This window comes from Elephantulus edwardii, unplaced genomic scaffold, assembly GCF_000299155.1.
Source record: "Elephantulus edwardii isolate Elephantulus edwardi_28Jun2011 unplaced genomic scaffold, EleEdw1.0 scaffold00011, whole genome shotgun sequence".
Classification (NCBI taxonomy): Eukaryota; Metazoa; Chordata; class Mammalia; order Macroscelidea; family Macroscelididae; genus Elephantulus; species Elephantulus edwardii.
The window spans coordinates 4066011-4089477 of record NW_006399761.1 but is presented as its reverse complement, the minus strand read 5'-3'; the positions used below and the strand labels follow the sequence as shown (position 1 = coordinate 4089477).

Sequence of the window (23467 nt, the reverse complement as noted above, 5' to 3'; positions counted from 1 at the left end):
AGAACAGTTCTCAACACAGGCAAACAGGGAGATAGATGGCTTATGTGGTGACAGCGTGGAAATAACACAAGTAGAAAGACAGGAAATTAGGAATGGATGAGGAAATAGCCATAAAAATCACAGCAATTTAAAATTATGTTTTGCAAACCCCAAGTGTAAAACACAGCTAAAACTCAAGGAAAATATAACTTATCAATGCTGACCTGAGCAAATGCTAAACACTGATACCACATGAGCTGACAATTTCACCTTCACTTCCGAGAAATGAAAACACAGGGCTACAAAAATAAATCTGTACACCAATGTGCTTAGCACTATTCACAGTCACCCCAAAAACCACACACTCTCCAAACGCACAGCTGAAGAACAAAATATGGCCTATCTATACAACTAGGCATTACTGAGCCATAAAAAGGAGTGAAACACGGGGCTAGACCTTCAAAACTTGCTCTAGGTGAAAGGAGCCAATGACAAGATATCACCACGCAATACTTCAGATACAGGAAACCCCCCAGAACCGGCCATCCAGAAACAGGAAGTAGACTGGGGCTTGCCTGGGCCTTAGAGTTAGTTGGTGGTGGTGGGGAAGCAGAGTGACTGCTTCTTTCCAGAGTCATGAAAATGTTCCAAAAAATGATGGTGACCAGCTGTTTAGTAGAAGAACCATTTCATCAGACACTTCAGGGGAATTAATTCCCTGAAACCTCTCAAGTGAGTTGTTCACTGAAGCAGTCTCTTAAAAAAGCCTTAACACACTGTAACTGTTTTCATGTCCACTGGTAACGTGTTATAAGTTCATAGATAACCATTCAATGGGCTTAGGAGCAGTTTGAAAAATGAGGTAAAGGTGCAGAGAAGATCACCAAAATAGTATCAAGACGGTATGTTAAATAAAAGTAGGCTGCAAAGTTAATATGAACCATTTCTGGAAAGTGTTATCAATAGTCCAGAGCTTCACATTTAGAATAAATTAAGTCTAAAATGGCTCTTTTCACAAAGTAGAATTTAGGACGAGTGTGGGTCTTCAGACACCTGCCATTCACGCCTTTGTCCTTCATTAACACTTAAAGGCAACTTCCTTTACTCCCAAGTATACCAATTTATAAGGTAAATTTCTCTGATCACTAATTAGAGCTTTCTTGAAAAAAAATTTGCATTAAGGACAAAATACAGCACAGAAAAGACCAGGGTCAAGGACTGGTGGAACCCAGAGACTCTTTTCAGATCCAGAATGTACCTGACACCTCTCCCAACTTTCAGAGGAAAAGAGGCCTGTAAGGTGACACCACCTTAGAATAACCAAGCACAGGAGGCCGGAACAGCAGCTGCCCAATGACAAAGGCCAGCAACGGAGAAGGGGGGAGGGCAGGAGGATTCATGGAAGGGGAGGTACAGGGCAGAAGTGGAAAATGGGGATTTCATTGTGGGCACTGTAATAAATGTTCTTTAAAAAAACCAATTTGCTAGGCAAAGTTTCACTCAATAATAGTAACAAAAACTTGTTATCACTATCTCACAAGGAACATGTTTCATTTACAAAGTGGGAAATAAAAATAGTATCTCAGGATCTAAAAGAGCACAAAGCAGAGCGCTGATTGTCTTACAGCTGGGCAGGACACTACGTCTGGTGTGGACTGGGCTGGACTGGCTGGCGGCACCTCTCACTGGGTCGTGGACACCATTCACTTCCAGTTCCTGTTTATGCTGTTCCGTTAGTCAAGATGGTCAGTCATCTGTCACAGAGCTGCCTTCTACTCACATTCAAATAGAACTCTCAGCCTCTTCTACAGGACTGTGTGCGCATACCTCTGTGGTTAACACTTATCGGAAGGCCTCTGTCTCAACCAGAAGGTGAGTGTCCCAAGACTGGAACAAGTCAATCGCCCATCAAACTTGTGCAAGCATCCTTAGCACATAGAAACCTTTTTTTTTTAAAGTGTGTTGCATGAATGAAACAATTTTTATTTCACTTTTTATCAACTCAGTATTTACCTGAATTGGGTCCTAAATTGCCAAAGCTCTTGAAAGAATTTTTATCAGCTTTTTGGTATCAAGTTCCTCTTTCCATTCACTCCCTACCTTTATCATTTAAAATTCATTCTGTTCGTTTTTCACTAAGAGCTGCAGGGTTAGTTCTATTGCACTCTTAATATTTCTTAAAAAAAGGTTTTTGTACATGATGGTATAGCTGAAATACTTTTGTGTATAGAAATCACCACTTCCACATTTTGCTAAGGGAACTCTGGTGGCCTAGTCGTAAGGTGCTGCACTGCCAACCTAAAGGCAGGTAGTTCAAATCTCCCTGGGAGAAAGATGAGTAATCTCTCTCAGTGCATTTTAATCTCTGAAAATACACTGGAAGGTCAATGATGAGCTGGTTCCAACTCCACATCATACAACAACATTTTACTCTAAGATGATTAACATCTTCACTTAAAAGCATCTTTTGTGAAAGTGCAGCCAGGTCTTTGCTCAACTGCCTTATAAAGAATCTATACTTTAACATTACTGCAAAACTTGTCTTGTTTTCCAAGATTCTGTCTCCTACTGAAGAAAATCAAGATGTGTGGGTTTGAGGTTTGTTTTTTTTTTTCCACATTATGATGCTCTGTCACTTGATAGTTTTAGAGGAAACTAAATACATGCCCTTCCACAAACTCACCTAACCCCTAGCCCAACTCTAAAGAATGACCCTTAGATGTGTGTATACCATTATGTTGTTTTCATGAGCTGTCAGCGGTTTCACAGACAACCATCTCTGCTGGCCAGTTCTTAACCAACAAAGACCACAGATGAACTGTTTTCCAAACTTAGGATAATAAGCAATCCACGAGACATAGTAAAAATGTGATTTACAATGAATGAACCCAAAGAGCAAATTCACTCATTAAGTGAAATTAATTTCCATTTCAGAATGTAGCAGATTAAACTGCAAAAATGTTAAGATATTATTTGGGTGCTTTTCAGAGACTTATTGAATGGCCAAGGTGGGTATTTACAGCATGTTTTGAGACAAACTGGGAGTAGCTAAGCTTTAGAAGGATTATCTTTTAAAGAAACTCTCTTCTACACGGATAGGTGCCTGGGCTTTCTCGTGAAGACCCTCAATCGTGGCCAAGTCCATTCTGACTCTCGACGACCTTCCACTCTTTTCTGAGGCTGTACATCTTGGGAGGAGACGGCCCGATTTCTTTCCCGAGAGTGGGTTTGAAACACTGACCTTGTTTCGCAGCTCAACATGCAATGCACCGCAACACTGCCAGGACTCTGTTTTGATGGGAAGCCATAATTTAAAAATTATCAACCCTGCTCCCAGTACATTCTGGGCACGGTCACTTAATACTCATCCAAAGCGCCAGTGGGAGAAACACTTCTGGTAAACTGATTAAACAGCTCCTCTCTTTCCTCTAGATCAGCCTCCAAATTTTCTTGGCTGTGCACTCCTACTGACAAAATATTTTTGAGCACAAATTGCCAAAACAGATACTTATTTATAAATTATGTTCTTACCGTACTCAATTTAAAAAAAACACACCACCACCATGAAAACATAAATGTAAAAAATGAAACGCTACTATCTTCCGTTTACCTGCCAATGGATCACTTTGGAAGCATCCTTTCTTGGAGGGTACGTCCATGGGCACTCTACGTTTTATTCTTAGGTTAAGGCAGCTCCCTCATTTACTGACCTTTCCAGCAGCTCATGGGGGTTGTTACTGAACCTGCTGGGTGCTGTGTATCGACTCTGTGTATACTTCAGTGTATACCCTGTGTATGCTTCAGTGCCTTCCTTATGAGAGATTAGGACCAGAAAGGTCTGTAATGCTTTTATTTTGGCTCCTGTATTACTGTCTCGGGTGGTTTTATAGCAGCCATCATGTCAACTTCAACTCGGAGGGACCTTGTGTGACACAGAACTGCCCCCGCCCCCCGGGGGGTCCTGGACTGCATTCTTTGTCATCAGGTGAGTCTGAACCACCAGATTCATATGACAAAATGCTAGCAACACCAGCAGCTAGCAAACACACAGCTCAACTGACGGCTCACTGTTAGCATGCATGTATTCTAGGCATTGCATATTTAATGCTCATTACAAGGTATATTTTTATCTCCCAACTTTGGCTTAAAATTCTTTTTTCTATCGCTCATAATTCTTCATTTCTTTTTAAAATCATGTAGCTCACTCATGGTTTTGTTCTAGTTGTCTATGACTCTAAATTCTTCACCTACTTAAAAAAATCATATTGTATTATTTATATGTGCATTTCTTGTGAATGTATATGTGTTAAGAGTCCTTCAGATTATCTCTTGAAAGATAGGGAAGTACATTAATAAAAAAAACAAAACCAACAAAACCCAACCAACCCCAACTTAAAAAAAAACAAACCATCCCAGAAGGAAAAACCATGAAGCGAGCACAGTGCAGGAGGTCATTCTAAATGTGAAGCTGCCCACTGCCCTAGGCCGCACCTCGACTGTGTGGGTCCTGAAGCATCCAGCTGCACAGACCTTCATCCAAAGGGCAATCAGAAAATGGGTGTTGGTGGAAAGAATGACAACTCACAATAGCACTGTGCTACACTTTCTCACTCTTTTCCAGCGGGTCAGAAATATGATAGTGAGGAAAGGGCAAGTGGCTTTTTCTTCCTCCTTCATTTGTGTGCAAAGCTCAACTACAAAGGTCCGTGCACAAGGCAGTCACAGCGTCAGACGGAATTTGTAGCCATGTACCTGGATGTTTCTCCTTCTGGTGTGCTCGGTGGTCACGTGGAAATGACCCGTCTTCGTGGCTCTCTGGTTGTGCCTGCATCGCTTCTCCAGGAGCCGCTGCTTCTGTGGGCTGGTGCTGGCGCTGTACAGCCGGATCCGCCTGGGGGACACGCACACTCGCTCGCGGCCGAAAGCCTGAATCAGACGTGCAGTATCAATGGTGGAAATGGAGCTGCTCCTCTCGTTCAGGGCCACCTCCCTGTCAGTCTGGGTCAGACACTCCGAGTCCACGGAGGATGTGGTGCTGGAGAAGATGTTGGCAGTGGTGTCAGTGAGCAGTTCGCTCTCCTCTGAGGGCCGAGAGTCTGAAGAAGTGTTACTTACATAATGAAGACCTGGTTGTTTTCTCACAATGTATTTATTAAATTTAATATGCTCAAATTTAATCTGATTGGGCTTCGCAGTGTAAGGGGTAGCAAGCACGCTGCTTCTTTTTGAATCTCCTGTGCTTGGAGGGTGTTTCTCTAGGTCTTTACACCTCTTTTTTGTCTGATGTTTCAGCTTCTGCTGTCTCCTACCCCATGTCTTCCCCCTGTGCTCCTCCCTGCTGTCCTCTGGCGTGCTTTCTGAGACCTGCAGGGAATGTGTGATGGGATTCTGAAGGAGCCTGGCCAATCGGTCAAGTCGCTCCACCAGGGACAGGTCCTTCTTGTCACTGTCCTCAGGTGGCTTCTGCTGCCTCTGTCGCTCCTGATACTTGTTCCACAGTGTGTTCAGAGTCGTGGGGCCGTGAGTGGCTGCCTCTGGGGTAGACCTCTGATCTCTTTTGAGATCAGTGCCCTCTTGGTTGGATTCTAAATGATCACTACCCTTTTCTTTGTTTCCCAAATTCACACTGATACGGAGGCTCTCGATTTGCGTATAATCCACTTTTGTCTTATCTGCATTTTGACAAGGAGGAGGGAGACAAGAGAGTTCTTTATGTTTGTCTGGGTGATGCTGGAAGGAATTTTTCCTCATGAAAACACCCTTTTCCAAGGATTCATGGCAAATGTCTGCATCACTTGGGAGGTGGACTGGATGATGAATGTAAAACTGGGCTGACTGGAAGACAGAATGGGTAGTATTTTCCAATCCTGCGTGACAACTGGATTCTGGAAAGGGGGAAAAAAAAACTGTTCAAACATATACTTAAAGTCTCTTTAGATATACTATTCAGATTCTGCTTTTTAGATATAGAAAACAGGCTGAAGGGAAGAACAGGTAAGTCCCGTGGGAGGAGATGACTCACCTTTCTGCTACGGAGCTGCTGGTACACGCCTCTGGTACGGTACCACAGCTCCTTACCACTACCCACCAGAGCTCCCTCACTACTAAACAGCCCGTCAGCAATAGACAAGAACAAAACACTCGGACGTGAGACTTCTGGGTAGGACGGTGGACTAAGAAGTTGGGAGCTCATAACTCTGCTCAACCCAAACACAAGACAGCAGATGCAGTGGACAGTTCTGGTTTTCCGAAAAAGTACTTTACACGGGAAAAAAACAACATGAACCCGTGACTACAGAGACTGACAGAGCACAGAATCGAGAACAGTGCGGCAGGGTCATTCTGAATGGTGGTCTGCTGCGTTCAGCAAGACTAGCAGCTGTCTGGTGTCAGGAAAAATGTGATTTCCCCTGTTGTTCTTCTGCAAGTGCCCCTTCCCCTACCAGATGTTAAGGGAAATCTTAAAAAAAAAAAAAGTAAAATAAAAATGCACAGTTGACATTCTAATAAGAAGCCTGGTGGCACAGTGGTTAAGAGTTGGTTGAAAACAGCACCTGAGAATTTCAAAAGGGACTATAACAGCATGGTACAGGAGACAGAGGGGCGGGAAAGAGGGAGGTACAAGCACTACGAAAGCAGAGGTTGGCGGGCAGATAGGAGTGAAGGAATAGGAAACATGCAATAGGGACTTGAAGCCACAAGTCTCATAAAACACAATGTATGGATGAGACACAACATATACTAAACCAGTTTAGAAAGGCATGGAACTGGTAATAGAATAGCTAACAGGGCTCAATGGAACAGAACTGAGAGGACAAAAAGCAACTCATCTGTCACAGTCAAATGAGTTTTGAAAACTGTTAAGACAATTTAATAAAAAGATAAATAACTGAAAAATAAAGGATAGGAACAGTCATTACTTCAAGGGCAGTATACAAATGATATACACATGAAAATAAGCTTAACTTAGTCACTGTTGTTATGTACCATCAAATCCCCTGAGACTCGCAGGTATAGATGTTCTGAACTCTGCTCTATCCTGAGCTAGTCTATCTCCGACACATCATCCCAGTTACTGTGTCAATCCATCTCATCCGGGTCTTCCTCTCCTATGCTGTACCTCCACCCTTCCAAGCATGATGTTCTTCTCCAGGGACTGGTCACCCCTGGCCACATGCCCAAAGAATGTGAGATGGAGCTTCAAAATCCTTGCCTCCAAGAACAACCTGGTTTCATCCTTTCCAGGATAAACCTGTTTGTTCTCCTGGCGGTTCATGGTATGTTCAATGTTCTTCCTCAGCATCACGACTCAAAGTCATCAATTCTTCTTCTGTCATCACTGGGCACTGTCCAGCTCTCTGATGCATAGCAAGTTGTGAAGACCATGGCCTGAATCAGGTGCATTTTAGTTTCCAGAATGACACTATTACTCTTCACTTTTTAGAGCTCCCTGACAGCAGCCTTTCCCAGAGCAATCCATCTTTTGATTTCTTGACTGCTGGTGTCAAGAGTGTTGATTGTGGCACTGGGTAAGCTGAAACTGTTAACAACTTCCAGTCATTCAAGAAATGAAAATCAAAGCCACACTGAATTGATAACACACTGGCTCATAAAGATAAAGATTTTCACTTCTGAGTACTGTGCTCCTTTAAAGAACCATCTGTCTGAGATCAAGGTTCTGAGCCCGGTCACATATTAACACAAAGCCTAGCAAGTGAGAAGGCAGGGAAACAAGCACCAGCAACGGAGCAACTGAGAAGGAAAGCTGACTGTTCCTGCACTATGAAGGTGGAAGCAATGTCTGGAGTGATGCGTGCAGAAACTGTTGAATGGGAACCTACTTGTGTAAACGTTCACTAAAAACATATTATTAAAAATTAAAAAACCCACATTGAGACGCCACTCATTTCAGACCCATTAGAATCCCGAGTAGCCAAAAGTCAGAACACGCTCATCACTGTCGGCTCAGAACGGACTCCCAGCTGACCCTCCAGCGGGCTTCTGGAGGCTGTGAACGGTGAACTGCACAGGAGGAGAGGACTCGTTTTCACCTGCAGAGCAGCTGGTGGCCCTGAATCACTGGCCCTGCGGTTGGCACTCCTCACCCACGAGCCCCCAGGACTCCCACCGATTTGGTGAGGAGGTGGTGAAATAGCATTGCTCATACACTACCAGTGGAAATGGATAAGGAATGGCACAAATGCTGTAAAAACTGTCTGCAATTCCTCAAATGCCTAAACTGCATGAACTACCGATCCTACTTCTAGACAGATACCCCAAAGAAATGAAAGCATAAGCTCACGCAGGAACTTGCTAATAAATGTTTACAATGCTACTGATGCTTGGTGCTGGCAATTAAAAATTGAGTCACAGTGGAGTTATGAAACCGTCTTGTCTTGTGCGATACTCAAGATTCCTGATATGCTCAAGTCCCCTATTACAGTCACTGTGTTAACACAACTTGTTGAAGGTCTTCCTCTCTTTGTCTGATTCTTTACCTTTCTCAGCATCATGCACTTTTTTTCCTTCTGAGACTGGCCCCTCCAGACAGCATTCCCAACATACGTGAGAAATTTTACCAGTTGTGCCTGTAAGGAGATCCTGGTTGTACTTCCTCCAAGACAGACTTGTTTTGTTCTTTCAGTAGCCCATGGTACTTACCACTCCACAATTCAAAGGCATTGATTATTTCTCTCTCTTCCTTATCCACTGTCCAACTTCCAGACACACAAAGAACACCAAGGCTTGTATCAGGCACACCAAAGTCTTTCAAATGACATCCTTGCTCTTTAGCACTTTTGTCAAGAGAGCTGATAGCAGATTTGTCCAATGTTTATAACAGAACTAATCATAAAAGCCCAAACTAAACAACCATCTAATTATAAATTGATGAAAAGATAAACACAGCATTTTTTTAGAACATTGTTCAGCCATAAAAGGCAATGAAGTCCCGATCCACATGGAGGAGCCATGGAAATGATAACTAAGTGATGGAGGCCAGTCACAAAAATTCAGACATGGTTCACATTAGGGAATTCTACATAGACAGAAGGTGCATTAGTGACTATGGAGGGTGTGAGGAGGGTGATGATACAGGGAAGTAATAATGGAAAGGCAGGGTAATTAATGATGGGCAAAGTCAAATGGTGATTAATCTTATAAAAAAGAGAGGTCCATCAGGAGTTAATGACTTTCAGGCTCTCATTACTATTATTAATTTTCCTCCACAAAAATCTTCTGAGGTTTTCTTAGGTTGTGATCACACTGCTTCCTCTCCCCACACCCCTAAAGCAAATTCCTAGTTTCTCATTTCCTCCTAAGCACTATACTTCTTAGATATACAACAGAACTGAAGAATTGTTTTCCTACCAGTCTGTAATTTTATTCTCTTTTAAAGGCAACAAAGACTTTACTAAGATGATGTTCCCCAGGTTTGTTTTACGCTTTCTTAAGCCAACATAGATCAAAAGCAAGTGAATGATAAGATTATGGCCTGAATCAGGAGCACCTTAGTCCTCAAACTGATAACAATGCTCTTCAACAATCTGGAGAGATCCCTGATTTCAGACTTTCTCAGTGCAATACGTCTCCTGATCTTCTGACTACCGTTATTAAGGGCATTGACTGTGAATTCAAATACGATGAAGCTGTTGACTGTTTCAATCTTTTCCCCATCTTGATGATGAAACATCATGATGTTGCCAATAGGTCCAGTGGTGAGGAATTGTGTTTTCTTGAGGCTGTGATGAAATTCATATTGTAGGCTGTATACTTTGATCTTCCGCAACAAGTTGTTTCAGGTCCTCCTCACTTTCAGTAAGAAAGGCTGTGTCATCTGAATAACACAGGTTATTGATGAGTTTTCTTCCAATCTCGATGCCACATTCTTCTTCAGAGTCCAGCTTCTGGAATAGTTTACTCAACAGATTGAATAGGTTTGGAAAAAGGATATAACCCTGACACGTGTCTTTCTTATTTTTAAACCATCTGGGTCAGTTTCCACTCGACAGTACACAACAATAGTGTTTCTTTGCTCTGCTCACACAACAGCCTCTTAGACTAGATAGCACATGAGCACAATTAAGGATTCCCAGTCTTCTCAATGTTGGCCATAACTTGTCATGATCCACACAGTCATTTGCCTTTGCACAGTCAATACAGCATAAATAGACATTCGTCTGATTTTTTTTTAAAGTTTTATTTTACTTTATTATTTTGTGTGTGTGTACCGTCAAATCAGATCTGACTGGTACAGGAGGAGATTGCCCCTCCTTCTACAGCAGAGCATCTGGGGGATTTGAACCACATACCTCTTGGATTGCAGTGCAGCTTTTTGTCACTAAGCCACCAGAGCTCCCTCATCTGATATTCTTTACTTTCAGTCAGGACCATCTGACATTAGCAATGATATCCCTGGTAACACAGCCTCTAAAACTTCTGGAAGTTCTCTTGTTTATGAACTGTTGTAGCCATTTTTGAATGATCTTCAGTGGTTATTTTGCTTGCATGTGATATTAATGATATTGTTCAATAAATTTCCACATTCTCTTGGATCACTCATCTTGGGAACGGCAGTAATTATGAGTCTCTTCCAGTCAGGTGGGTGGGCAGCAATCCTCCAAATTTCCTGGAATACACTGTAAGAACGTCCAGGGCTGCATTTGTTAGTTAAACATGTCAACTGGTATGCCATCAAGTCCTGGGGCCTTACCTTTTGTCAATGCCATCTGTGTAGCTTCAACAACTTCCTTCTTTACTAATGGCTCTTATTCATGTCTGTTGTGTTGTTGACTGCCATCGAGTCAAGCACGACTCACAGTGACCCTATGAACAAAAGGCCTGAAGCTTTTCTATAACTATCGTCATTTATCAAAGTTCATAGGTACCTTCCTGAAATTTTACAGTGTCAGCCAATTCTTTTTGGTACAGTGACTCTGTGTATTCCTTCCATCTTCTTTTGATGCTTCCGAGATCATTCAATATTTTGCCCGCTCCATTCTTCAATATTGCAACTCAAGGCTTGAATTGCAAAATTCAATTATCTTTGAGCTAGACAATAACTAATGATGACAGACGAAGAACTGAAGCCTTTGAGCTGTGGTGCTGAAGATGGGTACTGAATATCCCACGCACTGCCAAAAGAACAAACACTTATGTCTTGGAAAAGCTGCAGCCTGAGAGCTCATGGGAAGCAAGGATGATAAAGTATTGTTTCGTATACTCTGGGCACAGAAGAAGCTATTTCCTTGGAGAAGAGCATCATGCTTGGGAAAATGGAAAGATGATGAAGAAAGGAAGACCTTCAACCAGGTGGACTGACAACAGTGACTGCTGCAATGGGCTTGAGAGAAGATGGCACAGGATAGAAAAGTGTTCAGACCTGCTGTTCACAGGGCTGCTATGGGTTGTACTCAATTTGGAAACACCTAACAAGCAGCAGCCAATGTATGTGGTGCCTAAAGAGTCCTAAGTCATAGCTTCACTGTGCATGAACTCAAAAGTGCTGGGTTTGGGGTTTTAATAAAAAAAAAGTGAATTTATTCTGTACATGTTTACCCATGTCTCACTGTGTTACCCCCCACCCCGTTACTTCCCATTGTCTTTCCCCTCCACCTGTATGTGTCCTCTATTGTTACTATGTGCAATCAAGTTGGAACTGACTCCCAGCCAACCCCTCAGCAGGTTTTCTGAGGCTGTAAATTGCACAGGAAGCCACCTGTGCTCCCTGCACCTGGGTCTACCATCACTCCTTTTCTAACTACTTTGGCTTTTTGACATTTTAACTCAGAGGAAACTTAAAAAAATTTAAATACTATACGTACATATCTATTTTTTATCAACTTGAAAGGTAAAATTAGGTCACTTATACTTACTTCCGTGGTGGCCTTCAAGGTAAGGAGTTGCCCTGCCAACTCAAAGGCAGGTGGTTCAAATCCACTAGCTGCTGCTCAGAAGGAGGATTGACAATCTCCTCCTGTGCACTTTAGAGCCCCTCAACACCCAGTGAAGGGTCAGCTATGAGTCGGTTCTGACTTGACAGTAAGACGTGAGTTAACTTCCTCTTACTCTGCCTTTTTTCTGATTTTTCTTCTGCACTGATACCTTAGAATTCTTTTTATTTAAAATTCTGTACTTTGAGGGATACATGTCTCAGTATTGATAACTAAATAAGATAAATTTTCCTTGGGATTTTTTGATGTCTTTTTAAACAGGAAGTTCCATTTTTCTCTACATCTTTTCATTACTTTCCTGTTACCTTTTTTTACGGCTACGAACACACACTGTTCTCCTATTCCTTAAGTCTCCCTTTTTACCTTATTCTTACCCCAACTCTAAATTCACATTTTCTAGTATTATTCATTTTCTGTTCCTATAAAACATGTGGGCCCAGTGGTTTTCTGTCCCCTGGGATACAGGATGACATATTTCCTTTTGTGAGTTGTGTGGATTCCCCACTGTCTCCCTATCCACAGAACAGTTTCCAGACTCTGGTCTTTGTTAGACACACTCCTGATGTGAGTGGATCAAGACGCACTACTTTAAAATATAAAGAAGCTGGACGGATTGGCTCCTTGACTCCTTGTCGGGGTACTGTTTTAGCTTCTTTTTGGAAGTAAAGCTTGACAGGTGGATATCGATGGCTTGTGTTCCACACACACCTTCCTTCTATCAGAAAGTTGGGGCGTCAAACACAAGACAGATCTGAAGTAACTGACAGAATCTTGTGCTGAGGTCCCCATAGTGTTGGTCATTCTTCTAGATGCTTTCAGGGGTCATGTTTTCTCCCGCACCAGGATGAGACATGAAGTTTCACTTCTGATACTATTTATCTGTAACCTGTTTCCACAATGAGGCCAGTGTATTTTTCCAGGAACAAAAAGTATCCTTTATACCAATGTTGTTGTTGTTGTTAAGTGCCACCGAGTCATAGGCGACTCACAGGGACCCTATGAACGAAAGTCCTCAGCGCTTGTGTGACTTTCATCCTTTCTCCAGGTTCACAGGGTTTCCAGAGGCAGACTACTATGGAAGTGGATGCCACTCCTGTGTCCAATATGTAAAATCAAATAGACAAAGTAGCATTGAATTAATCTGTAGAAGAACGCATTTAAAAAAAGAAAAAAAGTATGGAGCACTGGTGGCTTAGTGGCAAGAAGCTGTGTTGCAGGCCTGAAGGCACACTGGTTCAAGTCCACCAGTTGCTCTGAGGGAGAAGGATGGGCAACCTCCTCCCGTGTGATTAACTGCTTCTGAAAACCTGCCAGAAGGTCAGCTATGGGTCAGTTCAACTTGACAGTACAACAACAAGAGGAAGGGAGATCTTTGCTTAAACCAAGAGACCATGATCTCGTCAGAAAGAGGGGACCAGACACACACAACGCTCACAACCCCGTTACCTGCAGCATCTTCGGACAAAGATTTTTTCTCTTCTGTCCACGCTGTCCGAGGAGTTGTCCTCCTATTAAAGATATCCTCTCTCTGTTTAAAGGCTTTCACATCTGGAAGATTTTCAGTGATGCAACCTACAGAGATATATTAGTCAGTGTAAATACAGGATGTTGGCAAAAAAAAAAAACATAAAATTTCCAAACATCTTTAGAACATGTGTTATGCAAAAGGCATTGCTAACTGATGTTGAAGGAAAAACAGATCAATCAGAAATGTGTTTGGAAAACTGCTGATCTAAATTATGGCCAAAATCATGTACAGTATCAGATTTAATTGAAACTGCAGAATCCTACCCGAGAGAGATGCTGATGCTCTGATGCTCTCACACGAGGGGAAAACGCCCCTCAGACAGAAGCATCAGGAAAGACTCTAAACTAAGCAGGGACTGATCCAGGCATTAAAGCTACAATGAAGATAAATACATAGAAATGGAAAAGGAAAAGAATTTCAAGCAAAGGTGAGTATATAACAAAAGAGTCAAGACAACAACTGAGAACAAATAGAGCAACAATATGGCTTGGTATTAGGAAAAGTACTCAAGAGGTTATCTGGGAAATAGTGGTCCAAAGGTCAGTTGAGAGCACGCAGTGCTGTTCTACAGGATGATGAGTTTGGATTTTATTCCAAGGGCAATGAAAACTAATGGAAGGTTAGGAGTAGGAGACTAACATGGTAACATATGTATTTATCTATCTATCTATATATATATATATGTATATATCTGGAATATGTATCTGGAACATATTTCTGGAACCTTCATTTCATAACAGAAAAAAAGGGAAATACAGTTTTGAAATGTTACCTAGAGCATAATACAGTAATAAGAATCAATCAGCAGAGAAAGGGAGGTGAAGGGTTATGCTCCAAGATGTTTCTCATTTCCATGGGAGGAAGAGACAGCCCCTACTACCCATTTTCCTTTACAGTGGAATCCTGACTTCAGCTGGGCATATGCTATTCAATGCCATTGAGTCGGAACTGACTCAGCAGAGGTCTCTTAGCTGGGCATATAGTCACCAGGATAAAGGCTTTATGTCCCAGTGTCCCTGGTAAACTAGCTGGTGTGAGACCATGTCTAAGGACTGGCCAACATGATGTAAGGGGATCGGACATATAATTTCTGTGAATTAATATTTTTTTTTATTATTATTATTTTCTGTGTGTGTGTGTGTGTGTGTGTGTGTACCGTCAAATTGGATCTGACTGGTACAGGAGGAGATGGCCCTTCCTTCTCCGGCAGAGCATCTGGTGGTTTTGAACCACATATCTCTGAGATTGCAGTGCAGCTTCTTGCCACTAGGCCCCCAGAGCTCCCCTATCTGTAAATTATTCTTAAAGCAGGACAATGCTTTCTCCATTCCCTGTCTTTCCTGCTGGCTGTAGACACCTTGTGGGACAGAGCAGAACTGCCCTACTGGGTTCAGGCATACAGTTTAAATTAAAGCAGACTGCCTTATCGTTCTCACATAGAGCAGATGATGGATTCAAACCTACAACCTTTTGGTTAGCAGTCAAATGCTTTCATCTCAGGGCCACCACTGTTGCTTTGTGTTTACAAATAGAGCTAAGAGCACAATGCTCAAGACAGACCGTTTACACCAGCAGTTAAGCTAAACTAGTCTTTGGTTTTAAGAATATTTCAGGGTTTATTCTTTAAGTTTTAAAATTATTTCAGACAATAGTTCTAGGGTTTACCCTCCAGGGATTCACAAAGTCTTTGATGAAAACGGATTTCATAGTAGCTGGGCATCACCCAGTTCTGGTCTAATGGTAAAGGAGGTTAGCTGCTCATGAAGGGAATTAGCCACACTCTCCATTATCCTCATCCTCAGCCTGCATCTTCTTCCTTCTCTGCTGCTCCAGGTGAAGAGAGACCAATCATGGTGCCTTAGAGGCCGGCTGGTCACTTTTCAGACCTAAGGCACTACACAAAGTGCCAGGAGGTAGGACAGAGGACAAAGCCCATTATACGGTCAATTAACTGAGCTGTTCCACAGAACCAGGACCCTAAACTCCAAACCAAGGAACAATAGCCCATGTGGTGTTTGGTTGTACAGAAACTGCTTCAGCAGTTCCTCCCTCTCTCTCTGTTGTTGTAAATTTATCTGTCATGCAACTTTTGCCAAGTCTTCCACCACACCACAGAGTGACCCGCAATACCCCACCACAGAAACCTCCCTCCACGCTCTCCCTCCTTCCCAGCCCATCAACCACCAGGGAATGTGGGTGTCTCTACTACTCAGTTGCTTGTTCTTTTCAAAAAAATTATGTCACCTACTTTTAACCAACATATTCTCAATGAATGAAAATAAATGGATGCAGAATTGGGAAGAAGCTGAATTTACCTGAAGAACAAAAGCTTATGTACATACATGCATTTAAAAAAGAAAAAGTTTATGCACAACAAATGACACCAGAGACTCAAAATCTCATAGCAGAGGTAAAAGTCTGCATGTGAATTTTTGGTAATCCAATTAATTTGTGTATTATATACACACAGATCTCTAAAAGAACTTGAGAGGTTTTAAAAAAAGTTAATTTTCCCCCACCTCTTTCCATGAATACCAAAAAGATGCAACTAGAAATATCTTAACTCTATCACAAATGAGCAAGACAGAGACGGGCTGAAGAGAACAGAGTGTTTATCTGTGGATCTTCTCAAGGAATGCTCTCATCTGAGAGGGCAGGAGGAAAGGAGCGCATGCTGCATCCGCTACCTGCGCTGTCCACCTCCTCCACCGACGTGGGTACAGCCAACAGCTCCTTCTCACATGGATCTTCCTTCACTTTCGTATCTGACAAGCTCTCGTCCCCGATGAGGGTCACTTGAACTGGGACATCATTTAATCATAGTTATGGGAGGAAGAGTAGATGACAGACAGACAGAAACACACATATACACACACACTCTCTCTCTGTGTAGAACAGAAAATACTCCCCCACTGAGGCCCTGCATTGCGAATGCTGTGACAGGAAGGGGGGCCTTTATAACACGACCCCAGGGCATGCTTTTTTAAGAAAGCAGCTGCACCATTTCATAGTGGAGATTCCTGCCACTGAAGAACGCGAGCTGTCTGCAGTCAGAAAGCTACTGTTCAAGGGGAGCAGATTTTGACTTTTTAAATGTTAAAAATAGGAAAAACATTTAATACTCCAAGTGAGCTGCACATCTTCCTGCAAACTCCAATCTATGAGATGTCAGGCTGCAACGTGACGGAGGAAAATTCACAGGGCAATTTAATCAAGATTGTCTCTGGAGCTCTGGTGGCCTAGTGTCAGGAAGCTGTGCTGCAATCCTGAAGGCTCATGGTTCGAGGCCACCAGATGCTCCATGGAGAAGAATGGGCGAGTTCCTCCCGTGGTATTAACTGCCTTTGAAAACCCGCTGGAGGGTCAGCTATGGGTCAGTTCCGATTCTATGGTACACAACAACAAAAACAATAACATACCATATACCATATGCCACCAAGTACTGTGTTAATAATCTCATCGTATTTGTCATGGGGAAAATAAATTTAAACCGTTCAAATATGTCAAGCATGTCAACAGACTTTTATATTCATATATATGAAAAGTATAGCAGAGAGGATACAGATTAGATTGTATTCTAACTCTGGATAAACATAGGGAAAAATGAAACAAAGTGCACATACACACTTCACCACCCCACCACCACCACCCCCCGCCCCAGTGAGCCCAGTTACCTGCAGTGTCTTTGTGACTGGGCGGCTCCTCCACTGGCCAGGTCGCTCTCATCACAGCCCTCTTGCTGGAAAGCCCCTCTTTGTGTTTGATGCCTGTGTCTGTGAGGTCTTCATCTTTCTTCCTTACAACAATGGCATTGCTGGTTCCTATAGAGAAAAGAGACAATTATAATTAACACATATATCAACGTAACTCACTACCGCTGGGTCAAAGCCAACTCACGGCTGACTCTTCAGTGGGTTTTCAGAGCTTGTACATCACACGGGAAGAGACTGTCCATCTTCCTCCTGAGGAGCAGCTGGTGGACTCGAGCCACCGGCGAGGTGTGGCTTTGGTCAGCAGTGCCGCTCTCACGACAACTCCAGAGCTCAACACATATACAGGCTCTTATTCAACAAAGGACCTACATTTTCTTCTTACCCCACTTTGATAAAACTAAACCTATACAACACAGATCAAAAACGCACAAGGGCAAGACTATAAAGAGGAAAAGGATGGAGAGCACTCCCAGCTCATAAACGCTTTTAGAGAAGTAGACTATCCTTTAAAAGAAGGAGACTTCCTGATACAGGGAGCAGAAAGAAAGGCACTAGGGTAGGTAGAGGTTACATCACAAGCACAGACAAGCAGGACAATAAAAACTAGACAAATAGCATACAACTCCACGGTCAGGTGAGGTGACGGTGTACATTAAGGGTGGTGAGAGGTATTTTAAAAAAATACCACTTTACAGAGAAATTCCCCAGAAATTCCAAGCCAAAAGTAAAGAACACTAACAATTGTCAAACAACAGGATATTATGTTTTCAACAGATTAAACTGCCAATAACACAAAAGACAAAAGGCTGAAAGAAACACTGTACTGAAGAAGAAAGGATTTGAAAATATTTTTCTTTTAAAATATTTCCATTTCCCCATATATACTGAAAACAAGAGTTTACCTTCCTTTCATACCATGTCCAAGAGGGAAAAAGAACATCTGAGTTACATACTGTGTTACAAACTGATTATTTTATATTATCTGGAAAATGGTTGTCCTTTTTATCTGTGATCTTGTACTTCATGTATTTCCTGAGCCCTTAGTATACATGTGGTAATAAGGGAGCTCTGCTGGCCTAGTGGTAAGAATCTGTACTGCAATCTCAAAGGCACATGGTTCGAATCCACCAGCTAGCTGCTCTGTGGGTGGAAGGATGGGCAATCTCCTCTTGTGTGATTACTGCCTCTGAAAACCTTCTGGAAGGTCAACTATGGATCAGTTCCAAGTTGATGGGACACAACAAGAACAACTTAGTAGTAGTCTCATTGGTACAAATTAGATAAAAAAAACCAAGCCAGATTTCAACGTCCCCCCGAGGCCTTACAGGACAAATCTAGAGGCACTATGGGCTCTTCTCAGCGTCTCCTATCTGCCTCTTGTCACTCTGGCAAATCCTCTGTATCCTCTGTTGTGCCAAACCCTCAACGCTGGCTACCTTCCAGAAGTCAGACCTGGGCTCTGCTCTCCCCAAGGCTGACTCTCTCACTGCCCAGGAGTGGAACATCAAAGAGGCCACCTGAGAAGGTTCCCAAGCATCAGGATCCAGTGCTCAGCGTCACGTTTGGCCTTCACCACGCAGACTGGTGGCCACCACAAAATAAAACCCAGTCTACGAGATGTCAGCATGCAGTATCTGACAGAGGTAAATTCAAGGGAGAATTTAGTCACAATTTTCTACGAATGTTAGTCTTTAAATCCTATGAAATCAGGCATTTCAAGAATTTCATCGTATTTTTTGTTGTTGTTTATTGTCGTCAAGTTGAGGATATAATGACCCTATGAACAAAAGACCTAAAGCCTTCTGATAAATAGAATTTCTCACAGTTCATAGAGTGGATGTTGTTCAGAGGCATGTTGTTTAGGAAGTGACTGTCATTCCTGCTCTATTTTTCATGTATTCCAAGCATGTCAAAGGGCTCTGAACTTCTCATATATATATATATATATGAGACAAGTTTACGTCAGTAAGCAAAGATAAAGGATAAACACTAGATCATAATCTCTTATTTTTTAAATGGAGAAAGTAGAAAATTATTGTATACAAGTATGAGACAGGGTATCAGCCGTCTCAAGGAAGGGAAAGTTTGAGGGTTATCTGTAGGTTACGTTAGGAAAGTGGGAAAGAGCTAATGTTTATTCAGTAGTTTTAGGAGGGAAAGGTAGGTTATACCCAAAGAGGAGAAATTATGCAAATTAGGAAGTATGCACAGCTGAGCTCTAACATGGCGTCTCTGGTCAGGCGTCTGACCGTCTCGGGACAGTGCGGAAGGTTTGCCTCTTTCAAGACAGCATCTCTCTGGTTAGTTCCTTAGTCATTATGGATCTGGTGCTTCTTCATCAGGGCTGTTCTCTAGAAGTTTATTCACTGGCCACTCTCCTCCTCTCTGCATGAGCTCTCAGGGCCATCAAAGGAGAAATGTGGCAAAACCAAGGACATAAAGTAAGGCACACCTGGGGCTGCCTGTGTTAGCTGATGTCAGGACACTAATATAGACAGAGTCCCTGGACTATGTGATGAAGGGACACCTGGACTATGTGGACTCACTGACATCATGCTATTTATAGTCAGTGTCCCTAGATTCTGGGATGAAGGGACAGAAGGCTGTCTTTATTGTCTTTATTACCTAATCCCAGGATACTTACGCAGATTGTGTCCTGAGACCCTGTGAGGCAGGGACACTGAGCAGGGACAACAGTATTAACTGATCCCAGGATACTCTTATAGACTGTGTCCCTGGACTATGTGGTAATGAGACACCCAGGCTGCCTCTATGAGCTGATCCCATGATACTTATATAGACAGTGTCCATGGAGCCTGTGGTGAAGGGACACTCAGGTTGCCTATATTAGCTGAACTCAAGACACCAATACACACAGCGTCTGTGGACCCTGCAAAGAAGGGACAACAGGGCTGCCTGTATTATCTGACGCCAGGATACTCATATAGACAGTGTGATGAACACATTCAGGTTGCCTGTTAGCAGAGCTCAGGATAGTTTTACATAAAATATCCTTGGATCATGTGATGAAGAGACAACAGGCTACCGGTATTAGCTGATTCCAGGAGACTTCTATAGACTGTGTCCCTGCACCCTGTGATGAAGGGTCATCCGGGCTGCTTTTATTAGCTAATCTCAAGATACTTAGACAGTCCCTGTACCGTGTGAGGGACACCCTGGATCCCCTTATTAGCTGAATGCCAGCCCCAATGATCTGCACTCTCTCAATCAGATTCTAATGTTGGATTAGCATGGGGGAAACACGCACAGAGTCAACCTGGTACCTGCAGTGTCTCTCTGAGAGGGCTTCTCCCCCACTGACCAGGGTGGTTTCGTCACTGCCCTCTTACTGTAGATCCCCTCTTTATGTTTGATGTTCACTGTGCCGGAGAGGTCATCGTCTCTTGTGCCGAGCACCTGAGCTGGGAAGACAGGGGCGATGGCATCATTGGATCCTACAGAGAACAGAGAAAACACCATTAACAAAGACATCTAGTTAGACAAGGACTTAAAAAGTAATTTCCTCTTTTACTCACTTGTATTAAAAACGGCACTAAGATGAGAGCTGAATAGAGTGGACAGACAGAGACAGCTGAAAAGTGAAGATGTGCGTGACAAATTGCAAATACACAAGGTACAAAAGACACAAGAGGTTAAAGAAAGGAGAGGACTCCAACTCAGGAGTGTTTTTTGAATAAAAACAAAAAAGAGAAAAGTACATTTTCCCTGGTAAAGTGGTAGGCATTTGTTTGGAACCAAGCAAGGAAAATCAAGAGAAGCACCTGAAGGCGGCACTGCGTTGAAAAGGACGTCTGCTCACAAGCCCTGCAGAGCCCACCTCTTCCTGTAGAAAACTGCATCTGCATATAGGCACTTGAGAGCACTGGACTTGTATACAGAGGCCATGTTATTCCAAAGCCACTCCTCAAACTCAGGAGCCAAGGTGCTTATACAATGAAGGAGCTCTGGTAGTGTGGTCTGTAGCATGTCATGTTGCAAACCAAAGGGTGCTCATACCACACAAGGTCAGTAAGGACTAAAATGAGCCACAGGAAGGGAGCTTCCTGTCTCCTATTTCCCACTCCCTCTGCGTCAAACAGGAAGCTCTGGTGGCCGAGTGAGTAGGGAGCTGCACTGTCAACTCAAAGATACATGGTTCATATCCACCAGCTGCACTGAGGGAGGAAGACGGGCAGTCTCCTTCCCCGTGATTTTTAGCCTCTGAAAACTAGCTGGATGGTCAGTCAGCTACGAGTTAGTTCCAAGTCGATGGTCCACAACAACAGGGTCCAATGAGCCTGAGCATATCAAGAGATGGTTCAGAGCTGTTGTTCAGTTTCGATGAGTCTTAGGTGACTCAATGGCATCTAGCAACACAACATAATGGAGTGCACAAAACACATTTGAAAATTCTTTCATTAAACTGATGTAATCGAACCTGATTAAGATAAATATGTATTTGTGTCTATTTATACGCATATACATGAAAAGAGCAAGATATTTAATTATGCCTAGGAAATGTTTTTACTGTGGCCTCCATATGCTTCGTTCTGTACAGAGATACATACACAGCGCACGTGCACGCGTACACACACAGCTAGAGCCTGAGTCAGTGAAAAAGAGGAAGATTCCCAGCGAGGTCACTGGTACAATGGCTGCCAGCAATGGGCTCAAATGCAACGACTGTGAGGCCGGCACAGGACGGACCCATGCTTTGCTCTATTATACACTCCAAGGCTGACATGAGCTGAAAACAACTCGATGGCAACCACCAACAGTCACAACAACAACAACAACAATTCAGTTACCAGAAGAAAGAGGTTCTGGTTCTCGCTCATATACAATTAACGAACAAGTCTGGCTAAGATCAGGGACTTCTATACATACACAGGTATCTACAGGATACCTACATAGAATATATGTTCAGAAGATCAGGGAGCTACAGTGGCCTAGTGCTTAGGGTGTTGCACTACTAAACTAAAGGCTTTCCGGTGGTTTGAATCCACCAGCTCCATGGAATTTCCTCTTGTGTGATTTACAGCCTCTGAAAACTTGCTGGAGGGTCAGCTATGAGTTGGGTCTAACTTAAGGGCAATGAGGGAGACCAGTAAATGATGACAAAAGAAAACTTACGTCTGAACTGAAGTAGGAAATTCCCTGTGTAACACTCAAAATGCTGTCTCCTCAATAAAAACGTCACACCACGCCATCCCAGTACACGTCTTAAAACTCCTACAGAAAACACATGCTAGTTCCTCGCTGGGTTGCTAATCATGTCCTAGTTTTGCAGTTCTCCTGCCCTGAACTCACAGGGGTGCTGTGGGGTGGTGTGAAAATCGAGCAAACAGCAACGATGCCTGAGATCTGGTACACACTGCACAAGCTACAAGGTCAAGGGAATGAAAAGTTTCATCCTCAGAAAGTATTACTCGACTTTCTATGTTGTTCTAGTCTTGCAAAGTTGGGTTCTCTGCAGCTGTTGCTACGGTGAAAAAAACCCAATAAAAGTCACCAATTCTACTTCAAAGTACAAGAAGTCACAGGGTCCTCAACATCTGGGTACGCTCATTAGTTAAGTAAATGTAGTTACTTAAGATCAAAATGAAATACTTTTTAAAAGCAAAGAGAAAAAGAACTATTTGTTAGTTTTGATTGTTAACAAAGCAATAAGTAATAGTCTCCTAAAATAGTACCTGTTGGAGGAAAATTCCAAAATGTTACACATACTGCTTTTTTTCCCCCCAAATGTCCCAAAAAGTCTTTTAATGTTTTAACTGTATACCTAAAAGAGTAAAAAATATGGAACGTGGCAAGCTCTGGTGGCCTAGTGGCAGGAAACTGCACTGCAATCCCAGAGGTGCACCGTTCAAATCCACCAGATGCTCTGCTGAAGGAGAAACAATCGCCTCCTGTACCAGTCACATCCAATTTGACGGTACACACATTAAAAAAAAAAGGAACGCTTCACAAATTTGCATGTCATCCTTGTGCAGGGGCCATGCTAATCTTCTCTATATCCTTCCAGTTTTAGTATATATGCTGACAAAGTGAGTACCACACATTATTTTGATCTAACAGTTTAATAATAAAAACAAAATTCTCTGTATTCCTTTTTATTTCTTTATTTAGCCTACGGTTGTCAAGACAAAACAAATCCCTAAAATACTAAAGGCATATGATGAACTGAGGAAAATCTAAAGCTTCTGTTCTGGATGGAGTCCACTAACACTAATAACTGTGCATAAAACTTCATACATCAAGTATTTATTACATTTTAAAAGTCCAGGATCTATTAT

General features: G+C 42.6%; 1 protein-coding gene across 1 annotated transcript in view; it reads right to left on the bottom strand.

Annotated features, from left to right (window-relative positions):
- Positions 1–23467, bottom strand: part of ALMS1 (Alstrom syndrome 1) — a 147444-nt gene that overhangs the window by 25448 nt on the left and 98529 nt on the right. The window contains exons 16-20 of the mRNA XM_006881006.1: positions 20456–20626; positions 17133–17279; positions 16146–16259; positions 13377–13502; positions 4732–5864 (exon numbers count right to left, since the gene is read on the bottom strand). Of these exons, the coding sequence (XP_006881068.1) occupies positions 4732–5864; positions 13377–13502; positions 16146–16259; positions 17133–17279; positions 20456–20626 (1691 nt within the window). The remainder of the gene's footprint in view (positions 1–4731; positions 5865–13376; positions 13503–16145; positions 16260–17132; positions 17280–20455; positions 20627–23467) is intronic.